At 42.6% G+C, this 22,127-nt stretch overlaps 2 protein-coding genes across 6 annotated transcripts in view; one reads left to right on the top strand and one right to left on the bottom strand.

The window, feature by feature from the left end:
- Positions 1 to 9,467, top strand: part of ATP2C2 (ATPase secretory pathway Ca2+ transporting 2) — a 25,759-nt gene extending 16,292 nt beyond the window's left edge. Inside the window, exons 15-27 of the mRNA XM_048316736.1 lie at positions 201 to 290; positions 1,678 to 1,779; positions 2,335 to 2,491; positions 4,106 to 4,276; positions 4,604 to 4,701; positions 4,789 to 4,839; positions 5,402 to 5,568; positions 6,228 to 6,296; positions 6,379 to 6,495; positions 7,114 to 7,261; positions 7,843 to 7,938; positions 8,238 to 8,379; positions 8,996 to 9,467. Coding sequence (XP_048172693.1) covers positions 201 to 290; positions 1,678 to 1,779; positions 2,335 to 2,491; positions 4,106 to 4,276; positions 4,604 to 4,701; positions 4,789 to 4,839; positions 5,402 to 5,568; positions 6,228 to 6,296; positions 6,379 to 6,495; positions 7,114 to 7,261; positions 7,843 to 7,938; positions 8,238 to 8,379; positions 8,996 to 9,108 — 1,521 coding nt within the window. The 3' untranslated portion in view covers positions 9,109 to 9,467. The remainder of the gene's footprint in view (positions 1 to 200; positions 291 to 1,677; positions 1,780 to 2,334; positions 2,492 to 4,105; positions 4,277 to 4,603; positions 4,702 to 4,788; positions 4,840 to 5,401; positions 5,569 to 6,227; positions 6,297 to 6,378; positions 6,496 to 7,113; positions 7,262 to 7,842; positions 7,939 to 8,237; positions 8,380 to 8,995) is intronic.
- Positions 9,396 to 22,127, bottom strand: MEAK7 (MTOR associated protein, eak-7 homolog). 5 transcript variants are annotated; one of them, XM_048316737.1, is made up of 9 exons: positions 22,029 to 22,127; positions 21,731 to 21,845; positions 20,451 to 20,627; positions 17,647 to 17,877; positions 17,030 to 17,174; positions 15,955 to 16,395; positions 14,614 to 14,732; positions 13,585 to 13,764; positions 9,396 to 12,562 (listed from the first exon to the last, which is right to left on the bottom strand). In XM_048316737.1, exons 1-9 carry the CDS (start codon positions 22,103 to 22,105, stop codon positions 12,425 to 12,427), a joined length of 1,623 nt encoding a protein of 540 aa, XP_048172694.1. In that variant the 5' UTR covers positions 22,106 to 22,127; the 3' UTR covers positions 9,396 to 12,424. The 5 variants fall into 5 exon arrangements, with proteins under 5 accessions (XP_048172694.1, XP_048172695.1, XP_048172697.1 ...); XM_048316738.1 differs by having other exon boundaries at positions 21,764 to 21,845; XM_048316740.1 differs by lacking the exon at positions 21,731 to 21,845 and having other exon boundaries at positions 22,029 to 22,106.

Genomic DNA, 22,127 nt, shown 5'->3' with positions numbered 1-22,127 from the left:
GCATCTTATAGATTAAGTGGCTTTAGAAAACACAAGAACTGATCTCAAGAGATGCTGCCGTGGGGAAATCTTTTCTCAAAACTTTTGGGATGTGGTTCCTTTCATTCCCCAATCTTTCGTCATTTCATTTAAAGAGATGAAAAAGCTGTGACTTCAGTAATGAAAAAAAATATACCATGTAAAGCTGTCCCTTTCTCTAGGCCGGCTGCGTAGTCAATAACGCCGTTATCAGGAAAAACTGTGTGATAGGACAACCCACAGAAGGAGCTCTCATTGCCCTGGCAATGAAGGTAAGGTCCTTAGAGTGTAAAATTTTCCTGAAATTATAATAAATAAATAAATAACAGCTGGATTTGTTAGGTCTGGCAGCAGAGTAAGACTGCTTTAAGTTCCCCAGACTGGTTTAATCTTTCCTTGTCTCCTCTGCCCGAGGTCATAGATGTTGCCTCTCCCAGTCAGCCTTTAGTCATGGACTCTTTCCTTGAGCTTCTGTGCTGATAGCAATCCTCTTTTGGCTTGGTTAATCCTGCAGTTAGGCTGGGCTATGCATTTCTTTTGGGCTCAGACTGGACAGCTCATTTTATATTTCCTGCACATGCCAATTAAGAGCCCAGGAGGAAAGCAAGAGTTAAAAATGAGCAGGAACAGGCCAGGCCAGATTGCATGGCAGAGGGTCACCCTCATTTTGGGTCATCTGCTAGATTTCACTTTTTTCCTAGTAATGATTATGTAAAACAAGATGGTTTTATGAATATTGCATTCACACTGCCAGGCAGAGCTGTAAAACATCTCAAGGTATCACCTCAGCAGTGTCACCCAGCCTGAGGCCTCACCCTCGGGTGGGCTGTAGAACACAGGAGGTCCCTGATGAAATGATGCACCTCCAAACATCTGGTCTTACCTCCTGCTTTTAAAGCTTGTAACTAACTCTAGCACTGCAATCATGATTTTTTAAATTTCTTTTTTCAAGCAATGGCATTCCATTTCCCTAAATGCTGAATTAAAACCTTCCTCCTGCTCTGGCATTCAGTAGCTGAGCAATAGCAGAATATGAGGGAGGTTGTCTTTCTTATATTTATTTTTAAATTTTTGTTTTGGTGGGGGCTGGGGAAGAAGGTGATCAGAAGTAGCTTCCAGTCTCTCCCACTTCACCTGCAATAATCACACATGCTGCTGGAGCAAGAGTGTATTGATTTGGACTGAAAGGTTTTGTTGTGAATTGCTTTTTGAGTGTAATTCATCAGGAAATAATTCAAAACCACATCCACAACTGACCATTCAGCTGTTTGCTATTTCCTTTCTTCTTTCAAGTAGAGTTGCTGGGCAATAACCCAGAAAAGAAACCCAGAAATCTGCTCATCCCATTGCTTTGCCATAGGTTTGGGGAATGGATGTGTTCCTCTCACCAAAAGGCATGTCAGGTCCCTAATTCCTGCAAAATTTAACAGGGGTCAAGCTTCAAACTCCAGTTTAATTTATCCCATAGCAGGCACCTAAAGCAAAAGATTTTGGGTTTGAGATACGAATTTTTCCCTGCTCGTGTTTTCTCTTGAGCTCTGTGGGATCTGACAGCCTGGAAGGACACGGCCAACAGTCAATCCTTGTGATATGGAAAATATATCCAAGCTTTGGCAACGTCCAGCCTCACAGTGCTCTTTTTGTTTTACCTTGCTTCAGATGGAATTAGCTGACATAAAGGACATTTATGTAAGAAAGAAGGAAATTCCATTCAGCTCCGAGCAGAAGTGGATGGCTGTGAAATGCACACTGAAAAATCAGGTAAAGCAAACAGAGGCAGGGGCTGGTTTCATGTTTCTAATTGTGCACCTCAACAATGGGCATGAAATGGTATCTCTTCAGCAAATAATGTTTGCAGGAGTTAACTATGTCGGGAGAAAACGGAACAAACCTCAACATTCCTGGCTTGGGTGGAATTTTAGCTTGTAAAACTGTTTGAATGGGAGGAGGGAATATTTTCCATACCGTGGTTTGAGCAGGAAAACAAAAGCTTTTCAGAGAGAACTGACAGGGAGAGAGGGATTCAGTGTTTGGTCATTCATCCCTTACTGGGTTAGGGAGCTCATTTTGGCTGATACTGTGCTCTGGTTTAAAAACTCACCAACCTTTTCATTACCATGCTGTCTGTGAGGGCTGAACATGAAAAATGAGCAGAGCAAAAATATCCCATCCTATCCATAATACATGGATGCTCCTGGGCATCTCTCGAAACAGGTAAAAGAAGAAACAGAATCTTCTCCACCTACAATTACAGACTTATTCATTTAAACTGTGCTCCTTTTTTTGGATAAAGTGTATTCTCTCCTTGCTTTAAAGGATCAGGAAGATATTTACTTCATGAAAGGAGCCTTTGAAGAAGTTATCCAGTACTGCTCTCTGTACAACAGCGGTGGCATCTCGTTGGCACTCACGCCCCAGCAGAAAGCCCTCTACCAGCAGGAGGAAAAGCGACTGGGCTCCTCAGGACTTCGAGGTCAGTCCTTACTGTCCGTGTCCCTTAAGCTTACAGGTTATCTGGCCTAAAACTTTCCTGCTCTGTCATGGTTAGGATGGTCAGAGGCTCAGTGATCACAGAATCCCAGAATTGCTTGGGTTGAAGGGACATTAAAGCTCATCTCATCCCACCCCTGCCATGGGCAGGGACACCTTCCACTATCCCAGGCTGCTCCAAGCCCCATCCAGCCTGGTCTTGGACACTGCCAGGGATCCAGGGGCAGCCACAGCTTCTCTGGGCACCTTGTGCCAGGGTCTCAGCACCCTCACAGGGAACAATTTCTTCCTAATCTCCAATCTAAATCTCCCCTCTTTCAGTTTAAAGCCATCAGTTCTTAGCATCACTTTTGTGATCTCTTCCCAACACTTGTCACAGTGCCAAGAGCCGTATCTTAGGTCTGCTGGCTGATCTTTTTTTTTTCTTTGCTGGGTTTAAATTAGTGAGTTTGAAAGGAATTGAAAATAAGCACTGGAAATGTGAATGTTTCTCTTCCATGGAGTGCTGTGATTGTCTGGGATACGGTCTGGGTGATGCACTGGAGAGCTTTGTGCTGGGCCCGATCTAAGCACTGCTCTGCCAAGTTTTGCTTTTGGAGAAGAGAACAACAAAAGCCTGTTTGAGAGGAGTTCCAAATGTGGATTTGGGTGTTGAGATTCCTGTTTGAAGCTTGGTTCAATCCTTTGTTAGGCCCAAATCTGTCGATCTGATCCCAACTGCCTGTCATGCACAGCCCACAGGAGTTTTACACACTTGTCACCTCCTTCATCACCAGAAACATCCCCTCAGAAACGTCTCAGGTGTTCCCACAGTAACACGGGCACCGTTCCCAGGTGGTAAGGAGGTGACAACAAGCCTTGGCAGCCGGATCTGGGGGATGGGGCAGTTAATGTACGTATTCTCCCACCCCGTGCTTTGTGGTTAGGAACTCCTGTGCAGCGCTTGATTTACAATATCCAAATGATCTGCCCTCGTGGCAATGGCAAATCACTGCTCTGAAGGGAAGTGATTAACTCAGGCAGCTGCTGCAGTTTATGATTCCACCATCAAAGCAACACTGACATGAACCCCTGGCAAAATATCCCAGAGTGATTTAAGAATGATTGAAGGATAATGAGCAGTGCTCCAAGAACAGAGACAAAATGTTCAGAGCTGGATGTTTACATGATAGGAGCTTCACTGGTTGAACTGAATTTACATTTCACATTTTTAGGTTTTAAAAAAAGTGTAAGTTTTTGCAGGAATGCTGTTGTTTAACTTAGTAGTTTAGTAGTGTCTGGTTTAACATAGCACTGCCCAGATTTAATCCATCTGCATTTAGGGAAGACATGCTAGACAGCTTAAAATTAGAAAGAAAGAAATCCTAAGAGAAACACGTCAAACAGAAATGCTCTCATTCAGAGAAACTATTATTTAAGTGGACTGGATTTTTGTGTCTGTACCAGATCTGATTTTAATGAATAAAGATCTGTTTTTAATGACTTTTTCTGCTGGAAAACAGGCAATTTAATATCTTCTCTAAATATTCCTTTTAAAGCATGGAAATACATCATTAACAATTTACTCTTGTCTTCTTTTTTTCTCCTCTATTACTAGTACTTGCTTTGGCTTCAGGTCCAGAACTTGGCAAGCTAACATTTTTAGGTCTGGTTGGAATAATTGATCCCCCAAGGGCTGGAGTGAGAGAAGCTGTTCAGGTCCTGTTTGAGTCTGGTGTGTCAGTAAAGATGGTCACTGGAGACGCCCTGGAAACGGCTGTGGCTATAGGTACCAAACTGTGCTGCTTTCCTGGGGCTCTGTGGTGTGTCTGTCACATCAGTCAAATGTTATATCCCTTAATAATCAACTTTCTCATCGTTTTTGTGTGTGCAGTAGAGGCTTTAAAGGTCACTGAGTTTTTGCTTTTCCATTGAAATATTAAATGCAGTATAGAGCAGCTATGAACTCTGGGCCAAATTCCAGTAAATTAATTCCGCTATTTTAGCACCAGAAATGGCAAAAGCTCAGTGTAAGACTCTTAAAAGACACAGGTGGCATTGCTGGGATTATAGAACCCACTCATATTTAGAGTGTGAGTATCTCTTTTCTTTGCAGGACAGAATATTGGTCTCTGCAATGGGAAGCTGAAAGCCATGTCTGGGGAAGAGCTGGACCAGCTGGCAGAGGCAGAGCTCTCCTCCACTGTCCAAAATGTAATGGCTTTTGTTACATAAAGAAGGCCTATTTCCAATAGCTCCCATCTAATACGAGATTATATTTTGTCCTTTTTTTGTTTTCAGGTTTCCATTTTCTTCAGAACAAGTCCAAAGCACAAACTAAAAATAATAAAGGTACTAAGAGCCTCTAAAATTCCTTGTGTGCCTCACAAAAACAAGGGGGAGGGAGCCTCAGCTCTCTACATGACCTGGTCTTCCCCAGCAGGATCAACTCAAACTAAAGGACTGTAAAACCTCAGCTAGAGCACTGGCACTATTTCTCTGAAGGTATTAGCTGTGGAATTGGACTTGGTGATCCTTGTGGGTCCTTTCCAACTCAGGATATTCCATGATTCTTTGATTTTATGATTTCTCTTGCAAGCCTGGCCTGGGCATTTGAAAAACACTAGTGAGGTATTAGCAAGTATAACATCAGGAGAATGATTTCTGAGGGTTTTACTCCCCTCTTCTAACTTCTGCTGGAGTTGTGAGATTCCCTACACTCCTGAAAAAACAATCTCCTAATTCTTGCTCTGAGTTTTGTCCTTGGTGTGGTGCCGAGTTTGTTTTACCCTCAGAGCCAAACAGCACTTCTGATCTTTCAATATGAAAAGAGCAAATAGTACAGACTCTGAAATTGCCAACAGGACTTGTTTGTCTTCTGGCTTGAGAGCCTCTGACCTCTCCCCTCCCACAGGCCTTGCAGAGGGCTGGTGCTGTGGTGTCAATGACAGGAGACGGTGTCAACGACGCCGTGGCCCTGAAATCCGCGGATATCGGGATCGCGATGGGACAAGCGGGGACAGACGTCAGCAAAGAGGCTGCCAACATGATCCTCGTGGACGATGACTTCTCAAAAGTGATGTAGGTTTAGTGACTTTCTTGCTCTTCAGCTACTTTCTGGCTGTCCCCTGCAGCAAGCCTGTTGCGTGAGGAGCCCTGGGAATGAGGCAGGATGCAGGACATGGAAGTGGAGAGCCCCAGTGTGGCTCTGACTCGTTTTTAGTTGCATACATGGCAGTGACTTTCCTTCCAAGTGGTGCTGACCAAGCCACCTCTAACCTGAAAGCCCTGGCTCCTCATTGCTGCAGCTAACTGGGGATCTGAGAGTACCTGGAAGTCTGGGTAGATCAGAGATTTTTTTAGTCAAAAGCTGGACTTGATGATCCTTCATGATTCTACCTCGTACTCTGCCACATCCAGGAAGCTCAGAGGAAAAACATAATTTGCAATGCTCTGTTGGCTCACAATAACAGAGAGAGTGGGCAGGGTACGTACAGTGAGTCTATAAATAGGTCCAGGCCTGCTCTATGAACCAAAACCTGGCCCAGGTTTTCAGATCTACTCGTTGATAAAGGAATTGTAAGTGAGAAGCTGCATTGATGGCCTCCTCCTGAGCTGGGCTCTGAATTTCTACTGAAATAAGGGCTACAAAAGACAAATTGTGTTTTGAGTGTCAGAGGGAGCTCAACGTAAAACAGTGTGAGTGCTCTTTACTTAATTAACTCCCCTCTCCCTTCCAGGAATGCAATAGAAGAGGGAAAGGGAATATTTTACAACATAAAAAATTTTGTCCGGTTCCAGTTGAGCACGTAAGTTCCTGTTTGCTTCAGCTCCCGTGAAAGCACCTTTGGGGTGAGGCCCTGCAGAATAATGTTCTTCTGTGCTTTGCAGGAGTATTTCAGCTTTGAGCCTAATTACCCTGTCAACAGTGCTCAACCTACCAAATCCACTCAATGCCATGCAGATCTTATGGATCAACATCATCATGGATGGGCCGCCAGCACAGAGGTATGGAAGAGTTAAATGAGCAAAATAATCTTGGCTTTTGCATGTGTGAATTTGGCTCATAAAGTGTTGTGATTCCTCATCAATCATCATCAGTGGTTGGATAAGTTGCACTTTTGTTCCCTTCTGGTCTTTCAGAATGCACTTCGCATTTACTTGGGGTTTTCTGTATTTTCCTGCTTTATGGTGGAATCACTTAACTATTCCATTTTTTAACCAGGAATGGCCTGTTATCCTGAGAGCATCACCTGCTGGTAGAATGGGCAAGGAATAGTGGGTATATGCCCCAAAATCACAAGACTTAGGAACCTCATGCAAGCGCTAATTACAATAACAGCTAAATATAATTACTGCTTCCACATTATGCACGTCTCACAGTTAGCTCTCACTCTCAGGTGGGATACTGGTATGATGATCTGATGTTATTTTAGCAGCTCAATATGCAGAAAAGGCCTTTGGCATCAGTGTCATGGACAGATTTGGGCCTTGTGTCACCTTGCTTGAATATTCATGCCGTGTTCCAAGGAATTGCATCCTCCAGCTCCATCCTGGTTTCTCAGGATGTCCATTTGGGGACACCCTGCATTCATTAACACATCCCTCTGCTTCTCTTGGAGGCAGCTTGGGGGTTGAACCTGTTGATAGGGACACCATCAAGCAGCCCCCCCGGTGCATCACGGACACCATACTCAGCAAATCGCTGATCCTGAAAATCTTCATGTCAGCAATCATCATCATCAGTGGAACCCTCTTTGTCTTCTGGAAGGAGGTGAGGGAGATCTGCACTCAGATCTTGTTTCCATCAGGGTGGATGGAGCACAACAGTTTCTGGAGGACATGAGAAGGATTTCTGGAATCCATCCCGTTGGGAAGGATCAGTGTGGGCAGAGGGCTGAGAAAGCAGGGTCAGCTCCTAGCTCTGCTCCTGCCTCCCTCTGTTACCTCTAATTTGGAGCTTACAGTCTAGAATGGGAAACCTATTACTTGATGTGTCATCAATACTTTAAGGGACTTTCCCCTCCAGCTTTCCATTTTCCCAGCAGAAAATGCCAAGTACAATGGATTGCTGTTGGTAAATTACTACTTTAAGTTTCAGTAATTTAGTTTAGAACGTTCTTTACTCAAAGTCCACATCAGTTTAAGAATTTAAAATAGGGTTGATAAGATCATCAACTCTAAAATGAGCAGAGAGAAATGAATGCTACCTATAACAGCTAGAACTAGATTTACTCCTTTGTTTTACTACCCTTTGATTTGACTGGGCTCATTAAAGGGAACATTTAATTCTTCTATTGAATTGGCGTATTTTTGTAAGGTTAAACTAACCTCTGAATTTTTGTGTGCTTCCAGATTCCAAAAGGTGGCATAACTCCTCGAACCACAACGATGACTTTCACCTGTTTTGTGTTTTTTGACCTCTTCAACGCCCTGACATGTCGCTCTCAGGTGAGATTGCTCTGTCAGCAGTAATTTCTTGTCTCAAATCACAAACATAAACATTAGAATACCAGCGTTTTGCCTAGTAAGGAGTTTTATAATTTAAAGCAGTATGATTTTTATCAACTTTTTATACAGATAAAATTATCCTTTACAGTTCAAGTACAACTACACTTTCAATTATACAGCTCTAAGTTAGTGTTTATGTAACTTAAAAAGTAATGGAGTTGAAAGGTAAAGTATCAGGGTGACATTTAGCTCCAACAGAGATTGGGAAAAGTTAAAAATTTTTTTTTTCCCTGCTCTAGACAAAGTTGATATTTGAAATCGGCTTTTTCCGAAACCGCATGTTCTTGTATTCCGTGCTTGGGTCCTTTTTGGGACAGCTGGCTGTTATCTACATCCCTCCACTACAGAAGATCTTCCAGACAGAGAATTTAGGAGTTTTAGGTAAGTTGCAAAATCAATAATGGTTTGTTTGTTTGTTTTTTCCTTAAAGTGACTTTAGAAAGCAGATGCCATTGCTCTGTTAGCTCCCAACACATCACTGGTAGGGGAAACCAATCTACAGCTCCTATACCTGGGTATTTAGAGAGCTGTACCCAAATAGCAGCAGTATTTAATATTATCCCAGCTTAGATTCTGAATTCTGATTTACTGCACATAAATGCAAGTAAATGCAGACATGCCAAGACTTTCCAGGAGCTCTGTATGATGATATTTCCCAGATCATTATGCTGACACCCCCTTTGGAAAGAGCAGGGTTTCCCAGCTGAAATGCACCACAGATTTTAATTTGAATCAGCAAATTCCACCCCAGCACACCGTGTTATGTCTACATTAGGCTGTTGTCACAAGCAGGGGGCAGGGATCCCAAAGGATTCCTGTTTCCACCCTCCAAGGGGACTATCCCAGCTGTGGGTGTTACTTGTCTGTTGTAGTGGTGTCCCTAATTCTCAACTGGGAAGGGCAGCCAGGGGTTCATCAGCACAATTCCCAGCTGCAGAAAAGCCCTGGGCTGGGATTCTTGCCCAGCTGAGCTCACCTGCACTCTCTCCTCTCCCAGACCTGCTGTTCCTCACTGGCCTGGCTTCCTCAGTGTTCATCGTGTCCGAGCTCGTCAAACTCTGTGAACAGCGCTGCTGCCACCCAAAGCACACAAAGGGATGTCACAACTGACTCAGATTCTCTAAAATACACTTGGAGCAGAGCTGTGATGCTGGATAATCCAAATCCATGGCTTTGTGATGCCACACATCCTTCCTGAAGGTACTCAAGTGCATCTGTACCAACAGCCCTCACACCAGAGACTCTTCTGCCCACTCCAGGTGAGCTGTTTGCAGAAACCTCCAGAGTGGCTCCTGTTTTACACCAAGAACAGGTATATTTTTATAGCACCAATCTGTATGTCCAGAAGGCTGTGCTAGTCCCAGACAAAAGAAGTTTCACACCTGTACAGAAACATCTATTGTGCCTGAAATTTTATTTATTTAAATCAAAATCGTTTTTATTAATAAAATCTACATTTTAAAATGTTACTGACAAGCATCTGAGTGAGACTCATGATTTAGACATGTCCTTTTATGTTGAATTAGAGGAGTGGAAAAGACCTGCCTTCAGGCATTTCTTTTCCTTCAACTTACAGCGTTTGTGGATTCCCAGGTATCCAGCCTTGATTCAGCAAGACTTTCAAGGAAACTGTGGGGAGCTGTCAAACAGAGCAGGCAGCTGAAGTGCCAACCCTCAGCTGTCAGTTTTTGTACCTGTGTGACTGACAGGAGAAAAAGGGAAGGCTGATCAGACCCAGTGCACAGCAGAGGATGGATTTAATGGGAAAGGGACTCGCTTTCACAAGAGCCTGAGCATAAAGATGAGTCAGGAACAGAGCAGGGATGTTGAGCTTTGCAGCTGGGTCAAGAATTGCACAAAAGAGACTGAGCTGTTCAGATCATAGCAAAGCCCACTGCTGACAAAAGCCTTCTGGACATTTTTAGGTGTATGAGCATGAAGCCCAGATTTCTTAATCTTCAGGTTAAAAGAAAAATTGAGTCTATCCCAAGCCCATCTTTTACATTTAAAGAGCAATTTTGAGTAATCCCATCTGCTGCTTGCATCAGTGGGTGTCCTAGTAAATAATGCTTTGCTGAGACATTTGCTGAAGTACCATAGTGTCAGTTTTCTTCTTGCCCCAGCTTAACACCTTCAAACTGAAGAGTCTCAGACACAAACTTGTCAAAAATCTACAATTTCAGAGGTCAGAATGCTATGCTGATAGTCACAAGATGATGTTTAAACAGGATTACATTTTGAAATCATAGACTAGAAAGAAACAGCTATACTGATACTCATTAAAAATCAAAACCTGGCCACTGAAATATTTTTGGTGGAGAGTAGCTTTGTACAATTCACTTTTTTTTTTTAACCCTTGCAGATACTTTCAGTTCTCAAAAGCAAGCTTCTACCTTGTCATGGAAGGAAAGTAAAGTCTAGTTATTTATTTTATGGTTGACTGCAGAAATTCAACTGTCTCATCCTGTATGCCATCCACTTGGGAGTATTTAAATAGGCTTAGTCACTGTTAAGTGAAAAAGACCTCTGAGACTCAGAGTGGGAGTTTGAGAATGTTCAAACAAAAGCTGCTATCACCACACCTACAGACAGCATCATGTACTTACTTGCTACTCCTTACATTGCACAATTTAACATTATTAATATGTATAGAGAACTATACAAAAGTATCAGTGCAATCGTTCTGATGGTATATTTTTTTTACAAATTTGGGAGACTATCTGGTTTCTCTAAGCAAATACAGGATAAAAAGGACACTATGCCAGGCCCCTCACAGCACTCTCTGTACTGGAACAAACAGTATAGAAATGCCCCAAGCATTAGTTCAGGTACTCCACAAAACACACAGCTGAGTCCTAGGATGCCTGGCTGGAGTGATTTCTTCATGCTCTCCTTTCAAGGCTAAATTCACGTTGTTTAATATAATTTTTAGAAACAAGATCTACATTAAGGCACAAGTGCAGATTGTTCAGAATATTCAAATCCGGCTCCCTCACAACAGGTGGGGGGAAAAAATCACATACAAGAAAACACCAAGGGAAAGAACATGAAGGAAGGCCACATTATCAGGAATTGTAGAATTCTATTGTTACAACAGTTTTGCTGTAAGCTGCAAAGAAGACAAACTCATGCCAGGACAAAGGGGGTTTGACACAGTCCTTTTCCTCAGGAGGAGAAACACTGACAACCAGAGACACCAATAACCAAACTTTTTGCTGAGTTAGAAATTACAGCCCCTGGTAGAAATCAGAGTTATTTTTGACAAGTTAATTACACATAGAATTAGCAAGGTCAAACTAATAATTACTGAGAGATGGGAACTAATTCAAGTAGAAAAAGTCCTGAGTATGAGAGACCTGACAAAACTGGTGCTGACTGGTGAACAGCCACAAAACAGAGCACAAACCCCAACAACTGCATTTCACATTCTGGGGACATTTTTCTATAATAGAGTAATGATTAATTATGTGGAAATAAAGTGTACAGCAATCTTCTTTAAACATTTTACACACATAACCCTGATTTTTATTTCTTTCACAAGGTATCCACAGATCCTATTCTCAATTAAATGTGGCTGCTTCTTACTCAACCTTTTTAAAAGCCTGATCTTTCATTCCAGTCTCATGAGGCTACTAAAGAATGTACCTTCTCTAGAGAATTCCTGCTGGAGGTATGGCCCATTTTTAGGATAAATATGGCTCCAGTGATTCTGTTCCAAGTTTAAAAACCTACAGACAAGTTTCTGCAGAAGCAGGTGAAGTGAGTTGGACCAAGGGTAGTGTAGTAGTATAAAATTTGTTGCTGTATAACTGTTCTGGACATCTTACAGAATATGGAGTCACCTGCTGAAAATCTGACTTAGAAAGCTTGAAATTTAATGCTTTAACTGAAGCAATGCAAATTAATAGCACCCTTCATATGGCATCATGTGGACTATGCTATGTTCACCAACGCAGGACATCATTACAGTCTGTAAGCTTTGCTGACTCATTCCATTGCATGCAAATAAATATGTGCAGTTGAGGTATAAGAGCTTTAATCAGTGCCTTGAACAGGCTTTATAAATATGTAACTATGTACATATCAACTCTCCAAGACAGAAAGCCATACTGTCAGTAACTTCTGCTGCTTTTCATTTAGTGTGCAGACATGATCTATGGGGAATGCAAGCAGATTCATATCCAGCTAGACCTTAGCCATGCCTAATGATTATGTCCCTCGTTACTTTTTCTGTCCTCCCCAAACAAAACCCTTCACGCAGAACAGTGCATTAGACCTAAATATTACACAAGTACAAGGGTCAAGCTTTGTCCCAGACAATTAGGTAAATTTAAGGGGGGAAAAAAAGGGAAAAAAATCTTGTCCAAGGAACATTAACACTTGGAAGCAAATAAAAGTAAAGGTTTTTCATGTTACTGTGGCTCCTTTAGTTCTCATCATCATCATCATCTTCATCCTCTTCAATGGGCTCCCGCAGACCTTCGCTCTGACGACTTTTTCCAGCCATTTCTAACAAGGCCTGAGCCTGAGGATCCACATCCAGGATACTCTTCTTGCCTTTTCTCTTCAAAACAAAATAAAATACAGTCAATTTAAAATGTCCATACCAGGCTACAGGGAAGGGACACACTCTAAAGTCCATAAGTGATGTGGTCTGCAAGCTTGGCACAATGGAGAAGATGTATTTCCAATTCCAAAACTCACTGGGATACATCAAATGATTTTTACTGCTGCAGCTACACAAAATGGCCATAAACTTTTCCTAGGATGACAGTGAACTATTTCAAGCTTATTCAGGTTACAAGCCAGCCAGGACATCCTGGATAACCTCACCTCAGTCTGAAGTGCTAAAGTTTTTAAAGAAGAGATCCAGTTACAATTCAACATTTTCTGTAAACAGTTTGCTCTGTATCTATTTAGAACTATGTGTCCAGCGAAGTCAGGGCACATGAATTTAGTATGAAAAGAAGTGAAAAATAAATAAATTTTAAAACCCCACCAAACTGTACAGACCAGACAGTTTAGTAAGAGAATAAATTGCAGGGATAGAGGAGACTGGAGAGAGGGCTCCTACTCATTTCCAAAAATAAACCAAGTGCAGAAAGACTGGCATAAACCTATTCACATAAATTTATTGTAAAACAATAGTAAATTTAAAGTTACTGATAAAGAAATCTTTTGGGTCTCTTCATGAATTACAGATTAAACTTTCCTTGAGAGTTTCCAGTGCCGTCTGTTTTAGAAACACTGGGTTTTACTGAGCCCCTCCAAGGAGGTTCCTCCCAGAGACCATTCCTCAATATCAAAAAGGCCTTTTGAAATTCAGAAAAAAGTACTGCTACTCTGACTTGATCACCTCATGGCTCCTGATACTCCTTCTTGTTGGCACCCTCAATAATTCCACTACTGTTTTGCTATCTGCCTGCTACAAAACTCATGGCACCACAGGGCCAGTTAAAGAAAATGTTATTCACTACAATGGAGAGACAGTGTTTAAACAGAAAACAACAACTGTGAGCTTTGCATTCACATCTTCTGTTCCAACCAGGACACAATTTCACAGGTTCAATTCACAATTTCACCTACCCCTGCACTCTCAGGGGCATCTCCCACTGCCCAAACTTCCATGGCATCCAGTGTAAAATCCTCTTTAGCTGACAGCTGGGGGCTGTTGTAGGTAGTGCACCGAGGTTTGGCTTTGCTGTGGCCCTTCCCATAGTCACTGTCTATCCAGAGCCCGAAGTAGCCATGCTGTCCACCCATACCCTGGGAAGAAAACCAGCACATCAAACACATCCTGCACAGGGAAAACAGACTGGGAAAGTTAGGAAACCTAAGAACAAGCTGCTGTGCTCAGTATTTATGCCACACTTCTGTGAGTAGGTGAAAGAAGGGGATTCTGAGTGAACCTGGGCCTCTGCACCCACATCTGTTATTCCTGAACACAAGTAAGAATCTACCTGAGTGATACTGGCCTACCTCTAAGCTTTACAGAATACAAATATCTGTGAGCTGTGCCAGAAATGTAGCTCCTGGCTTCTGTTTATTGACTAACAGTTCCATTCCAAACAGAGGGGCAGTGCTTGGGTTTGCTGCCTCTTTCCCATTTAGGAAAGTATCTACAGAAACCAGTAATGTCATTTGATGTTGTTCACTTTCTCTAGAGCAAATTAATTCCAGCCTGCTGCAATTCCCAAAGTTATGGGCACATAATGCTCCAAAACTGTAAAGCATTTTCAAGACAGGTGGTGTGTTGTAGCTCTCTATAGAAACTCCTCTGCATCTGGAGAGCTCATCTGTGAACTTGAGTAAGAGGAGCTCCTGCCCCTGTCATCACACAGCAGCAGCAGCAGCTACTTGCAATGTCTGCACTCTAATTCTGCTGGGCCTTCTCCTCCATAATTCCAAAAGCAGCTGGCATGGCAGGGAGAGCAGCCAGTGGAAGAATCCTCAGTTACACAGATCACTGTTTTGTGCTGCTTCGGGGATGCAAATTTCCTCAGAGAATAACAAGTGAAACAAATCTGCTCTCCAAAAAAAAACCAAAAAACCACAAAACCCTTCCAAACACCAGCCACAAATCCAATTTCCAAATCATCATTTCTGAATACTTACAAGTCCATTTGGCATAGTCTGTTGGCCATGGTTTAAATACATGTAGTGGTCATTGTACCCTGTGTATGTGTATACAGCCAGAGTGGGGAAAACTGAAAACAGAAAGCATCTGTTGTCACCTGCAAACAGAGAAGCACCTCAGGTCAGACAAGCGGGCAAGCAATAACTTGCCTACAAATAGAATAGAAAACATAATTGAAGCTGAATAATTCAAAGAAAGCAGCTACCACCTCAGAAAGCCAGTAGATCTCCCATCAAGATTTAGATCTATTTTTTATTCTCAATGAACTCTGTGTAGCCACAGGAATCAATGCAATTACAGGCTGTGATCAAGGGCAGAGTCAGAGGCACCACTAGGACATTATGTCACTGTGTCACCTAGCCCAGATTGCACTATATCACCTAAAACTGGCCAACTGATAGATCTGTACAAATTGGTGTGAGTGCAGACACCCCCAGTTCTGACTACACTGATACATAAATCAGTTTAGAGTCGATGATTTAGAGCAATTTTCACCATGCCCAGTTTGGTATTCAGAGGCACCTGAGCTGTGCTTGCCCTGTATGCTTTATATGTTTCTCTATCAGGGAAGAATACAAGGAAAGGGATGTGTAGTCAGTGTAAAATAACATTATACTGTCTGAAGTGGTCATTTTCAACTACTCATTCAGGACATGAGTTGAGTTTCTAATGTAGCCAAAGTGAGGATTTCCAGCAACATCAAATACCCAAAGCCCACTTTTCTTTCTTCTCAAATCCATCACAAACATTCTTTACCAAGAGTCCTTAAAAAACCCTCTCTCTCCCCACCTAAGTTTTAAGGGAACAAGAAGTTTAGCTTGTCCAAAGAATCCTCTGGCTGCTGGATTTTAGAAGGGGAACAAAGACACTGCACAAATGGCAAGAGGAGGCTCAGGCGTTCCTGATGGAGGACTGCCATCCTGTGGGCAAATTTATTTAGACACTAATTCATCATCTGTGCTCTATTTCCTTCATTTTCGTTTAATTTTCCATCTAAGCAGCTACAGGGCTTGATAGATTTCCCTGAAAACTTGTTCTGTGATCAATAAGTCCTGCAATTTTAAAAGCCTTACCAAATAACAAACTATAAATATTAATCAGCAACTCGCCTGACTGCCATGCTAAGAGTAACTTTGCGTGTGTTTTATATTCTTTGAAAATTAGTGTTATTTTTGCCACAGAAAAACTCACTTGGAAGTGTAAAAAACACTGTGGCTCATTAAAAAGCCAGTATCCACGAAGTGGACAGGATTCTTGTGCCTGTACAAAAACCAGGGAATGTTTACCAGAGATACTAAAAAAAGAAAAGTGAGTATTACCTTGAAACTGTGGCTTCACCTCCCAGGAGTGAGATGCAAACCCACCAAAGAGGAAACCATCCACGTCCCTTAGGATCACTATGCAAGGGCCTTTGTTCACTATATGGGCACACAACTGTGAGAAGCTTTCCCCATGGAGCCTGGAGGAAAATAAAAGCTGCCACTTGTGCTGCAGCTCTGCAGGCAGGTGGGAGTTGATGTAGATGATGGCTGGGATGTCAAAGAGACTGGCAACTCCTCTTCCTTTGATGCCTTTGCAGTGGGGAACCAGGTTGAGGATGTCGTTGGTTTGGTCTGGGAGGGAATGCAGGACGTGGAGGCCTTGCCTGATGACAACACTGAGGAAAACTGAGATCTGGGGAACTCGGTACACCCAGTCCTCAATGACACTTTGATCAAAATTTGTCTCCAGCAGCTGAGAACCCACGGGTTTTGTCCCATCTAAAGAACAAGACACACAGGGACAGGAGTAAGTCTCACGGTCTCGAAAATAATCAGGTGATTTTTAAGTGTAAACACAATATTCCATTGTTGTAATGAACAGAAAACCACACACGAAAGGAGCCAGCAACAGTAAAGTGTCAACTACATTAAGCAAATGCAACAATAAAACTGACAACCATTTACCTGTGGCATTCTTTGGCTGGGCTGTCATGATTTAGAAGCACGGACTCCAAGCTACAACTCATGAAATGTTCTTTGCAAGACACCAAAATCTGTTATTACAGCAGTGCAAAGATAGACTTACACTTTATAAAAGGACATAGCCATAAATATATGATAAATTTTATTTAAATAAAAGATATTTAGATGCCCATGCCTGTCACTTGCAAGTCAGGTATTTGTAAAATAGACATGTTCCACAACAAACTGGGACTTCAAACCAAATCTCACCTGAATTTAGGGGAGAAAGATGGTAAGCTAAATAAATAAAATTCCCATGTCATTTTCTAAGCACTAGGTTCGAAATTTTGGTCTCACCCTTTGAATTCAAAGATGTGACCTAAAGAGAGAAACTCTCATGAGATCACTGATTACACAAGCTCTGGGATATGCTGAATCAGGGCTGGCTTACCTGGAAGCTTCAATTCCGAGAGCAGCTCAGAAGCCAAAGCTTTAACTCCACTTGAAGAATCCCTCGTATTCTCCAAATTCCAACCTTTCAGCTCCTTCCTGTAGCTCAGTACATGGACTACAGATGTGATCAGATCCTCTGTGAACTTTAAAACATCACCATTTTGGTATTTCTTAAATGAAATTTCCAAGAGCTTCAAACGACTGTCTGAAGATAAAGTCAAACAGTACTGACGCTGTAGTCCCAAAGGCAGAAACATCTCTTGCCATGACAAGTCAGGAACTACAGAAATGCTATTTCAGTGTCATAGGTCTTGAAAAGGATCCTTTTTCAAGACGTTTGATACATGTTACTTCACAAAGCACCACCATAAAATAGGGAATGAAAGAGGGAGCGGAGGGTCACGTTTTGCAGTGTAGGAGCTGCTGGTGAATTACTGTTCTGTGATATCTCACTCTGTCACCTTGCAAGCTACATAGCTGATCCTGTAACTAAAGCTCTAGAAAGCATTTTGCTCAGTTCTCAGAAGCACCAGTCACACCACAGCCCTTGCTGGCTCTTAACTATTGCCCTGCTCTCTTACTGTCCCCCCAACACACATATAACTGCTCGTTTACCTCTTGGATTTGTTTGCCCTTCAGAGGCCCTCCTGTCCCTGCGATCATTCTCATTATTATGCTAATCTTCTCATCTGCATTCCCTTTTAAGAGGTTGGACATAAAAATTACAAACTGCTCCTTCGAAATCTGTTCACTCAGCCCAGATGATTTGCCAGGCAGGTCAATGCTTTTCATTCCATTGTACAAACGAAGAGTCATTGGCTCTGGCAGGGGCTCCCGGGTGTGTGCCTGCAGTGAGAGAAACAGTAAAGAGCACATTTTACAAATGAAGAATAACTGATGTATTTCAGGTAATCTGTGCTGACATACAGAATATAGTATGAGCAATAAACTTTTGTCAAAGAGCTGCTTTGCCAAGAGAAAAACTAAAAATCTCTATTTTTATAGTGATTTTTTTAGTGATTTAGGTTGATACTGTTTTTCTAGAAACGCCATGGACTTCAGAAAAGCAATACTGTAAAGTCTTAATAGCGTATAAGCAAAGGGTTTCTAGGTGATAACTCTGGTGCAAAGGTTGCCAACTCTGCCAGTATAACATTCCAAATTGTGTTTTAACTCTGCTTTTGATAGTGGAGGTCACTTAAAAGGAAAGTAGTGTTTTCCATATCTCAGTTTTGGCCTCAAGGCAGTGTTTAACCCTACATGCACGTGTAGAAACAATCCTGGGAAATTTCTCTCTGCATAGCAACTAATTGAAGCACAGATCACCTGATTTTTAAAAAGCATCCCTGATGTTAGGAGAGAGTCAAAATCAGCACTTATTCATCAGAATTGCATGCTTGGCCCTTTGAATTGAAATCTAGCTGGAATACATCATCATTCATCACAGCTCTGTGGGAAAGATCTAACTTTGGATTCAACTTTCAGAGTGTTCAAGATAATTACACTGTTTAAAAATAAATCATCTCAAATACATGCATGCAGGAGGACATGATTACCCAGTGTCCTCACTGTGCACAGCACTGCGCACAACGTGCTGAAGACCTGACCTGACTCTTGCACACGGGGTGTAGCTCAGTGGGGACTGTGCTGAAATCAGTGGAGCCCCACATGCCTAAAAGCCCTACTCCACTCAGGGGAGCTGCTATTACTGATTCCCTGGCTCAATGCCACTCCTGTGGAAGCCACCTGGGCTGCTCCTATTTGCTGTTAATGGCTGTTGCTGGGCACAAGAGATCCAATATCCCGAGCTCTGTGCTGCTTTCACTGACGTCAGTGGTACAACTCCCATTGATTCCAGCAGGAGCAGAAACAGCAGCCACAGCCTTTCACATCAGAGTGCTCCACAGGGAGGGAGGGATGGTCACAGGGGGTACAGCTGTCTTTGAGAGGCTTTCTAAAAATCCTACATGAGCCTAAAGTGGGAGAGGCAGCAGGGAACACTACTAAAAGATTATACTCAAGGGTTTTTTACTTCACACTGCTGAATTACCTACCTAATCCCACCACTTCACTGCGCTGTTCCATTGTGCTTCTAGCTATTCCAAAGAGTGGACCCGGGGTGCAAAAAAAGGAGGTGTGTAAAAAAGGAATCTTTAATAACCCTCTAACTCACATCTCTGATAGTTCAGAACCCTTGTTTTAAATGGCTTCAAGAAATAATCTGGAGGTTCCTGCTCCAGCTGCTTCCCAAGCTATGCAGTGCAGCCTGCCCTGGCCCAGAAGATGTGTAACCTAAGCAGAGCACAGGAGGTGATGCTTGGGGCCTCACCAGTGTTACCAAACTGCTGCTGGATCAAATCTGTCACATCTCAGTCCAGCCCAGGCATGAGCACTGTCACCTACAAGGCAGAAATGGCATTGCCACTCTCCCTGCACCTACAGGAAGTCTTCAAAAAGATTTTAATTTAAGCTGGTAAACAAAAAGCCAGGAAGGGAAAAGGCAAATGTTCATCAGAGATCACACTGATCTAGGGCAAAGCAAGAAAGAGAACTTCTTCCAGGTCCCAAACAAATAACAGGCACCAAGGACATTGGATGAATTAATGCTGAAAAACCAGGCAGCGGGAACATCATTTCCAAAATTGGTGCTCCAAAAACCGGTGACAGCTCATGAACAGCCAGGCTGCAGGAAGGCTGAAGCTGGTCTGTATGCACAGGCATTGCTGAACACCTTAAAATAACCTGCTGCTTTCAATGAGTTTTAATTTGACTCCATTATTTGTGTAATACATATCAAACTGCACTTTACCACTACATTCATTGGGCCACTTAGTTCCTGACTAGCTGAAGGTATTAAGGATTCCAATGAATCATTTTTCTCTTGATTAGAAAATGAATGCAAAGTTAATCAGAAGCATAATGCATGTTAATTAGCTAAAACAGGGAGCCACAGCTTAATCAAGTCAAATTGAATTCTCTGCTTTTAGTACAAATGAAGAGATTAGAGACAGTGATGTGTTGAGGGAGACAGGCATAACCAAATAAAAACTGACTTTGTGACAGCTTCTCAAGACAATCTGTAAATGATCCCCCACTACAGACTCCAGGGGGAAAAATATTCTTCCCATTTTTCAGGTCTCTGTAAAAATATTTCCATACACCCCAACTTACTTCAGAATCAGGAAAGCTGCAAATGGACCCAAAAATGCAATTTAAGAAATGAATGCAAACCTGAAAGTCACTACTCATGTTAAACTGCAAGCAAAAGTTAAATATCCATCCTGCCCCAAATTATGAAAAATTAAATTGAGATGAGCAATCCTTGAAAAATAACTATTGCCACATCTTTATAGCTTCTTTCTGGAATTCTGTTCAACGCACTACATCCCAGATATATCATGAATAACAGATTGTCTTGCCTGTAGTGCTGCCAGAGTCACAGTTTTCTTTGCAGCTTTGGCATTTTTTGCTCCAGCTGAGCCACTCAATCCTGATAAGGTATTGAATAGTCCATCAATGTCAGACTGCTCCTCAGGAAGAAATCTGGAAAGGTGATTCTGATAAGCATTGCTTTCTGCATTCCCCATCTTTTCAACCTGAAGCAAAGAAAAAAGAATCAAAAGAAACATTAAACACAGAAAGATATCACAAGGGCCATGAAAGACACATCAAACAGACTAACATACCAGTGCAAGCTTTACAAGAAGAGCAAATTAATAGCCTTAAAGGAAATTATTAAAACTACTGTTTTGTCTCTGTATTCACCCAGATTTCACGAACTTGGGGAACATCTGAACAGTAACTGTGCTTTAAAAGCTAACAGTCTGACAGCTCTTTGCTAAAACCACCCTGGCCCACCAATGCAAACCTGTCACGTCTCTATCAAATGGAAAAACCAATATGACCTAATGGTTAAATTAGTTTATACAAAGTGACCATGAGTTTGACAGCTAGAATACATCCCTAACATGAAGGGAGAAGCCTGATAATGGATTAGTTATGACAGACTATGCTGCATCTTTCTGGTGCATTAATGGACTACAGCTAAGTTTGCCAATATGATGTGGCACTAAAACACATCACTGCAAAGTCTCTGAAAATTACATGAGAGTGGTTTTTTCTAAGGACATAATACTAAAATCATTTGAAACAAAGTCACAAAAACATTAAGGAACACAATTCAAGACCCATTAAAAACACACAGATTCATATGAAACCAATAAATCAATCATTGGGAGTTGGTAACCACAGAATTAAGGTTGGCGATAGGGGGGTTGGTTTGGGGTTTCTCTGTTTTACACATTTAGTGGTACAACTATTTCTCTCAGTGTCCCAGGAGTCACCTGCATTACACAGATTTGATTTTTAGTGTTGTCTGGGCTCTGGTTTTCTCCCTGGAGCAGCACAGCGCAGACCTAACAAGGCCTGAAATCCCAAATTCCACCATGACCACAGTGACAGCCACCACTACCATCAGCATTCCCATATGTCTGGGGGAAACGCAAGTCTGGGGTGACAATATGAAAAAGATGAGATGAGCAATAAAAAGATCGTTTTGTAGGGTTTTTTTCTGCAAATTCCATGTCCTTCCTGACACCTCTCTTTTGCAGACGAGCCCATCACGCAGCCCTTCAGCCGCCTCCTCCGAAGGACGCACTGCTGAGCCTAATGCAGTGCTTCTGTCGGTAACTTTGTTTACCGTAAATAAGAGGCCGAGTTGTGGCTGCTTCACCTTCAGGCCTAAAGCCTTGTCTGCCTGAGGAAGATGTCGGTCATCGAGAAAACACCGAGGGGTGAATGGAAACCACTTTAACCTAGAAGACAGACCGTGGAGATATTGTTAATTTAAGCAGCGAAACGCTGGAGAAAGGGGGTCCTTGGACGGTTTATTCCCGGTGTGCCCAGCTCAGCCCAGCCCAGCCCAGCCCATCGCTCCGCAGCCGGTGACGAGGCTGAGGCTGAGGCTGAGGCGAGCCCCCCGCCCGCCCCTCGCTTACCGGCAGGGCGGGCCCGGCCGCTCTCCGCCCCCGATGGGCCCCGCGCTGTGACACCACCCGGGCCCGGCCGGCGCCATCCGGCACCTCCGCCCGCCCGGC

This window comes from Corvus hawaiiensis, chromosome 12, assembly GCF_020740725.1.
Source record: "Corvus hawaiiensis isolate bCorHaw1 chromosome 12, bCorHaw1.pri.cur, whole genome shotgun sequence".
NCBI classification, from domain to species: domain Eukaryota; kingdom Metazoa; phylum Chordata; class Aves; order Passeriformes; family Corvidae; genus Corvus; species Corvus hawaiiensis.
The sequence above is the reverse complement of the archived record's forward strand: the minus strand, read 5'-3'. Positions and strand labels throughout refer to the sequence as shown.

Excerpts from the sequence above, each read along its gene's own strand:
- MEAK7 (XM_048316737.1), bottom strand. The coding sequence starts at position 22,105 with ATGGCGCCGGCCGGGCCCGGGTGGTGTCACAGCGCGGGGCCCATCGGG. Across the intron at positions 16,396-17,029 it reads CTCGGAATTGAAGCTTCCAG|ATGGGACAAAACCCGTGGGT; the intron begins GTAAGCCAGCCC and ends CTTGTTCTTTAG. Across the intron at positions 12,563-13,584 it reads ATGCCCCTGAGAGTGCAGGG|AGAAAAGGCAAGAAGAGTAT; the intron begins GTAGGTGAAATT and ends TTTGTTTTGAAG.